The 9073-nt window shown below is 36.0% G+C and overlaps 2 protein-coding genes across 2 annotated transcripts; both read left to right on the top strand.

Annotated features, from left to right (window-relative positions):
• Nucleotides 1-664: 664 nt before the first annotated feature.
• On the top strand, nucleotides 665-1910 carry TAS2R8 (taste 2 receptor member 8). The gene has a single exon (XM_012476328.2). The coding sequence runs from the start codon at nucleotides 981-983 to the stop codon at nucleotides 1908-1910; it is 930 nt and encodes a 309-aa protein (XP_012331751.2). The 5' UTR covers nucleotides 665-980.
• Nucleotides 1911-6012: 4102 nt separating this feature from the next.
• On the top strand, nucleotides 6013-6951 carry TAS2R7 (taste 2 receptor member 7). The gene has a single exon (XM_012476329.3). It carries the CDS (start codon nucleotides 6013-6015, stop codon nucleotides 6949-6951), a length of 939 nt encoding a protein of 312 aa, XP_012331752.2.
• Nucleotides 6952-9073: the final 2122 nt, after the last annotated feature.

Genomic DNA, 9073 nt, shown 5'->3' with positions numbered 1-9073 from the left:
CTTGAAAATACTGTTAGGTTAAAAAAATTTTTTTACATGTTTGCCCTATCTAGAAATAATATAATAACATGCACTGTGAGATCACTAATCTTATAAAAGGACTTTGATTGGAACTAGAATAATGTAAAGTTTAAATTTTTTTAATTTTAGATTAAAATGCTTATTATACAAGAGACAAGGTTTCAGGAAGTGGATTGTCTTCAAGGGTACTTCTCACATTAAAAAAATAAAGACAACAAATCTTTATCTGGCATATTTCACTTCTAAGAAACAATTGAACAAAAAAGCAAATACTTAGTAAATATTGCCATGTTCCTGCCTTAAAAAAATGTCATTTATAATTAGATTTGTATCATATCCTTCCCTAATTAGCCATTCAAATGAAGACAAGAATTAATATCCTCTGATTAAATGTTAACTGTCTACACTCTAATTGTACTAATTATTTCCAAAGTGAAAATTTGTTTCCATCTGGGAGACCTGATTTGTGGGTCATTTATAACGTACATGATGAAAGTGAAGTTTTACTTACAAAACCTGGATTTTTATTAAACATTTATCTCTTTTTTTGGTGACTCCTTATTCAAAACTCAATCTGATGGGTCCAAATATAGAGCTGCAGCAAGAAGCCTGTTGCAAATTTGTGATATAAAATCTCTTTGATTTTGCATGAGAGAAATTTCAGCCAAACGTCTCAGATTTCATTCACTAAAAGGTAATAATTATAGTTTTTCCAGGCTATAAATAACTAGTCAAGCTGTTCATTTTGAGCAATTAGTTGGTTTCATCTTCGGGAACGTAGAGACAATACTATTTCAGAGAAGAGCTGAACACTTCTAGAATTATATCAATGTCAAAATAATAGCAGATGAAAACATTATTGCATCATTCAAAGAATTTACTAATCATGCATCAATAGGTCACCTGTAAATTAGCTCATCTACAGTGATATTTGAGATCAGATTGTTATCTCTACAAACATGTTCAGTGCTGCAGATAGCATCTCTATAATCCTAATAACTGGAGAATTCATAATAGGAATATTGGGGAATGGATACATTGGACTAGTCAACTGGATTGATTGGATTAAGAAGAAAAAGATCTCCACAATTGACTGCATCCTCACCAATTTAGTTATCTCCAGAATTTGTTTGATCAGTGTAATGGTTCTAAATGGCATTGTAATAGTACTTTACCCAGATGTTTACACAAAGATGAAGCTACAGATAGTCATTTGTACCTTCTGGACATTTGCCAACTACTTAAATATGTGGTTTACCACCTGCCTCAATGTCTTTTACTGTCTCAAGATAGCTAATTTCTCTCACCCACTTTTTCTCTGGCTGAAGTGGAAAATTGACATGGTGGTTCGCTGGATCCTGCTGGGATGCTTTGCCATTTCTTTGTTGGTCAGTCTTATAGTACCAATCGTGCTGAGTTGTGATTATAAGTTTCATGCAACTGAAAAACATAAAAGAAACGTCACTGAAATGTTTCATGTGAGTAAAATGCCATCCTTCAAACCCTTGACTCTCTTTAACCTGTTTGCAATTGTCCCATTTATTGTGTCACTGATATCTTTTATCCTTTTAGTAAGATCTTTATGGAGACATACCAAGCAAATAAAACTCCATGCTACCAGCTGTAGAGACCCCAGCACAGAGGCTCATGTGAAAGCCATTAAAACTATGACTTCATTTATTTTCTTTTTTTTCCTGTACTATATTGCTTCTCTTTTGGTGAGCTTTAGCTATCTTATTACAAAATATAAATTAGCTATGCTGTTTGGAGAGATCATAGCAATTCTCTATCCCTTGGGTCACTCACTTATTTTAATTATTTTAAATAAGAAACTGAGGCAGGCATCTGTCAGAACGTTGACTTGTAGAAAAATTGCCTGCATGATATGAAATCTTAGTTTTATAAATGGAATTTGAAATAAAATCTTCTTCTCTACTAAAAATATAATTTTCTTAAAAGTCCATTCTCATTTTTCCCATTATCTCATTTATTTTGGATGCATATCTTTTTTTTTTTTTTTTTTTTTTTTTTGAGACGGAGTTTCGCTCTTGATACCCAGGCTGGAGTGCAATGGCGCGATCTCGGCTCACCGCAACCTCCGCCTCCTGGGTTCAGGCAATTCTCCAGCCTCAGCCTCCTGAGTAGCTGGGATTACAGACACGCGCCACCGTGCCCAGCTAATTTTTTGTATTAGTAGAGACGGGGTTTCACCATGTTGACCAGATGGTCTCGATCTCTTGACCTCGTGATCCACCCGCCTCGGCCTCCCAAAGTGCTGGGATTACAGGCTTGAGCCACCGCGCCCGGCCTGGATGCATATCTTTTTAAGCGTTATTAGGACTTAGTGGCAAACTAATCTGTTATGTCTCTTTACAACCCACAAATGCTCATCTTTACACTCCCTTTCCTTGAAGAATTTCAGAGCTCATGCTTCTCTTCTTGTCTCCTCAATGCAAATGTTAGGCATGTATTGCCTAAAGTCTTTTCAGATTTTACTTTGGCTCATGGTAAAGTGAACCTGAGCTACACTAGCTGGTTTCCTGGTTTCTCATTTTCCTTTGTCATACTTTTTTCTTTTTTGAGACAAAGTCTCACTCTGTCTCCCAGGCTGGAGTGCAGTGGTGCGGTCTCGGCTCACTGCAACCTCTGCCTCCCTGGTTCAAGAGATTCTCCTGCCTCGGCCTCTTGAGTAGCTGGGAGTACAGGTGCATGCCATCATGCCCAGCTAATTTTTGTATTTTTGGTAGAGACGGGGTTTCACCATGTTGGTCAGGCTGGTCTCAAACTCCTGACCTCATGATCCTCCTGCCTCAGTCTCCCAAAGTGCTGGGATTACAGGCATGAGCCACCTTGCCCAGCCTCTGTCATACATTTTTATTGCTGGTCCTTAATTGTGCTCCTTTCGTGGCTCTGTTGAGTCACTCCCATTTGGATTATTGACTAGGAGCTCAGATCTTCCCTGGTCTGTCTTTGGTTTTCCTGAACCATGGTCTCCTAGGTAATATTTCCTGGTTGAACTTATTCTGATGCTTTCTATTTATTTTCCTTGAAATAAATTTCCTCTTAACCAACTTGCTTTTCATGCCACACCTGGGTGGGAATAGAACCCATTCAAGTTCCACTCACTTATGGGGTGCTCCTAAGCCCTCTTCACAATCTAGATAAAAGAATGGAGATAACAAATGTCAGTCATACTGCTCACTCAGGTTCTTTTCTCTAACAAGAGCCTGCAAAGGTTTTCACTCAGGACTTAACAAAAGAAATAAATTGGGAAGACATTAGCATATACCATTTAAGAAGCACATACTATCAGTGGAAGAAGCAATAAATGTTTACAAAAAATACAGAGTAATATTTTATTCAAAAAGAAGGAAAGTGTCTCACCAAAAATGTTTAATTTTGCTGTGAAGATGAAATCGAGTCTCACTATAATATTGAAACATTTGCTCTGTGGTATCTCAGGTTGTGTATGTTCTAATATGGCTGCACATTTTTGCTTTTACTCCCATTATTTTCTATATTTAATTCTGATGTATTTCAATCTACTAATTTCCTTTTATTATAACTGAAATACTAATTACCTGAAAATTATCATTTGTCTTATTATGTAAAATTCACTTTGTAAAGTACTAATACTTATAACTCTAAGTGTGTAAACTTTATGAACTATACTTATATGCTAGCTGTTTATGTTACTCTTTGTTATACAAGACGGAAGAATTCATGTTCTTTTGATGAAATATATTAATATATTCTAAAAAAATACCTGTAGATTTTACTCTAGGATGAACTTTATATTTTTCTAAATGTTTAGATGAAATAAATATTTTATTGAATTAATACTTTTGGGAAGGCTTTATCCTATTAGTCTTAAGTTTTTTTCTTCCATATTTTGTTTCCTGCATCTCCAATGTTTCAAGCATCTTCAGTGACGGCAGTGACTAGCGTTCGAAGTAGTAGACTTTTGACAAAACACTCTCCTGTAGAACTTTTTTTTTTTTTTTTTTTTTTTTTTGAGGTGGAGTTTCGCTCGTTACCCAGGCTGGAGTGCAATGGCGCGATCTCGGCTCACCGCAACCTCCGCCTCCTGGGTTCAGGCAATTCTCCTGCCTCAGCCTCCTGAGTAGCTGGGATTACAGGCACGCGCCACCATGCCCAGCTAATTTTTTGTATTAGTAGAGACGGGGTTTCACCATGTTGACCAGAACGGTCTCGATCTCTCGACCTCGTGATCCACCCGTCTCGGCCTCCCAAAGTGCTGGGATTACAGGCTTGAGCCACCGCGCCCGGCCAGAACTTTTTTTCTTAACTATGTATTCACATAACTTCATGCTATACAACACTGGCATGCATAAAATCTACATTTACTTTCAAAACCAAACAAAAATAGGTCTAAAAATTATTTGGGCAAAGATGTCATCAGAGTTCCTGTGAGCACTTCATTTACCAGGATTCACTGTGGGGTAAAAATGATGAGTCTAGGTCGGTTATCATTTCCAAGATTGTCCTATTGTAGGTGATGTACCAGTTTCCTGTAAACATAGCTACTTAATCATGCCATTTGTCCAAAAACTAAGGCTACATCTCCAGAATGAAGGTTTGTCCTTTAAGGAAGGATAAGAGGAGACACACATTCCCAGGAAGGTGTCAGTACCCAAGAACTCTTCTGGAAACACCACGTAGTAAAGTGCTTCTCAGTAACTAGAGAAGCTATTTCAAACTAAGAATTCATCTGTAGAGAAGTGGAAAGTTTAATCTTCAGTATCCTGCTAGAAGGGTTAAGGATCTTGATACTCATGCAATTTGTAAATAGGAGAGTGGAGAGAATGAAATACAGAATTTTACTATCTTCTCTCTCATGTGTACAACTACCCTTGAGAACATTTTTACAATTTTTTAAAATCTTTATGAAAGTATAATTGATATAAAAATAACTTCATATATTTAATATATACAATTTGGAGAGACTGAACATACTCAAACATTCATGATATTATCACCACACACAAAGTTACAGATATATCTAATATATCCCAAAGTTTCCTTGAGAACATTTTAAGTGAAAAGGAAAAATTTAAAGATAATCAACTGTCTTCTTTTATTATAGGTCTCTACCTTATTATATAACATCACTAAGTATCCATTAAATGTCACTTTGTCAATAAGACAATGTGTTGCATTAAGAGACACTATGCCATAAAATTGTTCATTGCACATCCAAAATAATAAAGTTTCTTTGGAACCAAATAATCTACATTTAGTGTTAACTTTTTTAATTTCTTGAAAATATATAACTCTCACTATTAAGCCAAATTTTAGATTCTTTATTAATTATCAATAGTAACATACAACAAAATAAATATTCTTCCAGGAATTTCCATTTTTGCCAACTTTATACTTGCTATCAAATTCTTGATGTTTAGGTTCGCCAGACAAAATATGGAACACTCAACCAAATTTGAACTTCAATACTTCCTGAAAGCACTGATCTTATGTAATTTGGCACATACGCTAAAAAATTATTCGTTTGTTTACCTGTAATTCAAGTTTAACTGGATGCCCTGAATTTTTAGTTGCTAAATCTAGCAACTCTATTGAGGTTACTAGTATACATCACAAATTAGTGAATTCAGAATGCATACGCCTTAGCCTCAGAAAGACCATGCAGGACTACGAAAGGGAACTGGCCCAATTTGCATCTTAGTAAACAGTAGCTCAGCCTAAATTAACTATATGTGGAAAAATACAACCTGCTGAGTAGGTAAGTGGGCATACAGTGGCCAGGCCAAGGATCGCCAACCACATTGTTTGTCAAGACTAAGTAGGATTTAATGTAGATAGCTCCAGTCTTCATTTATCATTCCAGTCTCCATCACAAGACAGACTACAACGAAGAGATAAAGACAGTTACATGAAAATCTAAGAAGCAGGTGTAGATGTCAAACTCCATCAGGTCAACTAGAAACTAATTGCCTATTTCTCTATTTAAACATGACAGATAAAGTGCAGACTGCCTTACTGATATTAGCATTTGGAGAGTTTTCAGTTGGGATCTTAGGGAATGCATTCATTGGATTGGTAAACTGCATGGACTGGGTAAAGAAGAGGAAGATTGCCTCCATTGATTTAATCTTCACAAGTCTGGCCATATCCAGAATTTGTCTATTGTGCATAATACTATTAGATTGTTCTACATTGGTGCTGTATCCAGATGTCTATGCCACCGGTAAACAAATGAGAATCATTGACTTCTTCTGGACACTAACTAACCATTTAAATATCTGGTTTGCAACCTGCCTCAGCATTTACTATTTCTTCAAGATAGCTAATTTCTTTCACCCAGTTTTCCTCTGGATGAAGTGGAGAATTGACAGGGTGATTTTCTGGATTCTACTGGGGTGCTTGGTTCTCTCTGTGTTTATTAGCGTTCCAGCCACTGAGAATTTGAATGCTGATTTCAGGCATTGTGTGAAGGCAAAAAGGAAAACAAACTTAACTTGGAGTTGCAGAGTAAATAAAGATCAACATGCTTCTACCAAGTTATTTCTCAACCTGGTAACGCTGCTCCCGTTCTCTGTGTCCCTGATGTCTTTTTTCCTCTTGATCCTCTCCCTGCATAGACATATAAGGCGAATGCAGCTCAGTGCCACAGGGTACAGAGACCCCAGCACAGAAGCCCATGTGAGAGCCCTGAAAGCTATCATTTCCTTCCTTCTCCTCTTTATTGCCTACTGTTTGTGCTTTCTCATCGCCACCTCCAGCTACTTTATGACAGAGACGGAATTAGCTGTGATTTTTGGTGAGTCTATAGCTCTAATCTACCCCTCAAGCCATTCATTTATCCTAATACTGGGGAACAATAAATTAAGACACGCATCTCTACGGGTGCTTTGGAAAGTAATGCATATTCTAAAAGTAAGACAATTCTAACAACATAAACAGATCTGAAGAGAAACTTTGCTTTTCTAGGACAAACAAAAATAAGATGTTTCTAAGGTAACTTCCGTTCTTGCATTCATGTTTTATGTGATTAATTACTCCTATAACTTATTTAGTATATCAGTAATTGTAATTTAGGGAATCTCATGTACAGCTGGCTGGATCTCTCTATCTCTGTCTCTGCCTCTGACTTTGTCTGTGTCTCCCTGTTTCTCTCTTCTCTCACTCTTCCTTTCTTTACAGTTGGTGTGTTGTTGCTTTTTTTAAACATGTTTCAGAACAAATAGAAATTAATATCCTACTATCAACTATTGAGAGTAGAGGGCATTTTCATAGTTCTAAATCCTATTTCCATATGCAAAGATGTGTGACTAATTCAAAACAACTGTAATAGCGTCTTGCTGTTATTTGCATCCTTATGAAAAGCAGCTAGTTTATTCTCATAGTCCTAGTTAGAGTGTTATTCTCAGGTCATCCAACTAAGTTCTACCTTCGGCAAAGACTCAATAAAGTGACAGTTCTTAATATATGCTGTGGAATTCCATGAATAATCTTATTATAATCACAGTTAAGGTATATAGTATGGCTAAATATATTGTCACAGTGAGTTCAAAGATTATTTGAGAATAACAATCAATGAATGAAGGCCAATCCATAAGTAAAAGAGGGAAAATTTATGTAGAAAATGGCTAAAAATAAGAAGCCTAAATTGAACTATTAATTATTTATCGAAGAAAATTTCTCGACAAAAGACGTGTGTCCACGGACTGCACCAGGCAATGATTGTCAAGATGCTGTGATAAGACCTTCAATCAAAAGCTTATATATGGATATGCTGAAATGTCAAAACTCTCGAAGGATATATTGCCTCACTGTAGAATATCTCCATACCCCAGGGAAATATTGTTTGGACTGTTTATAAGACATCTTTGTTTAAGGGTTCAATGATTCTATTTCAGTAATTTGTAGAACAGAATATCTGTAAGAATATAGAATGCAATATAGAATATCAACCAACCTGATCTGATATTTATGAAAGACTCCATAAAAGAAAGAGATAACACATTCTCTGTTCACGTATATATTGAATAGTCTCCAGACAATACCATATATTAGGCTGCAAAAGGAAAATATATTTGGGACATACCATCAAAAGCACATCATTTGTGTTGTGGCAAAGGTATTTTGTCGTGATCAACACTATACTAACCAGCCTAGAGTAGCCATGAACTTTGTGTCCAAAAAAGAAAGTATTTATAAATAAAGAGATAGTAAATGTTCTCATCAACAAATTTTGTAAAAATCAAAATAAGTTTTACACTAGTTTTATATGTTAATTTTCTTCTCTGACTCTGACAGTGCAAAAGATACACATTGATTTAATTGCTAAATTTACAAAGATGTTTTGGGTGTCTTGTAATTTAAAGAAACAAATGAAAATTAGATGCATAGGCTAAAGCTTACTTTTCTTAATATTGTCTCAAAGGATGCCTTTCCTCATACCCTAAATGAGCCAAGGCCCAGTTTGTGTTAATTTATTAGACATGGAAACAAAAGAAACTTAAAGGCTGATTGGAATCTTGGAAGCTCCACATTTGATGCCTCTATATTGTGGATCCTAGAAATTTAATTGCCACTTACACTGCAAACATAGCACCTCAAAATTCTTTTTCTCTGTGGGCAGCAGCCAGGCAGAGGATATTGAAGTAGTCACAGTAGCAGTGTTAGTAACCTCTTACTGTACGTAATTCTCTTTACTGGCCTATCCCCTCTTACTGTACATAATTCTCTTTACTGGCCTACCTAGGATGAAGGTAATATAAACAAAGTAGGTAGATTTTTCTTCTAGGATTATATTAATTCTGAGAAATTATGCAAAGATGATAACTCAGGGTAGAAATAAATATTTGCACTGTTTCTTTTACTCACACTATTTAGGATAGAGTTTTCAGGCTTTCTCTAAGTGAGTGTAGTGAATGGGGCTACAGAAAACACAGACAGACTCCTTTTTCTGTTTTTGTTCCTTGCTTAATGAAAAGATATCCATTAGCACTTGAATGTCTGACTGTTAGGCTCTATCCTGGATGCGAGAAATACAGATGAAAAATGTGAC

Source organism: Aotus nancymaae, unplaced genomic scaffold, assembly GCF_030222135.1.
Source record: "Aotus nancymaae isolate 86718 unplaced genomic scaffold, 86718_ANA_hifiasm-v0.15.2.pri h1tg000016l, whole genome shotgun sequence".
Taxonomy (NCBI): domain Eukaryota; kingdom Metazoa; phylum Chordata; class Mammalia; order Primates; family Aotidae; genus Aotus; species Aotus nancymaae.
Note: the sequence above shows the minus strand (reverse complement) of the source record. Positions and strands in the feature narration are given on the sequence as shown.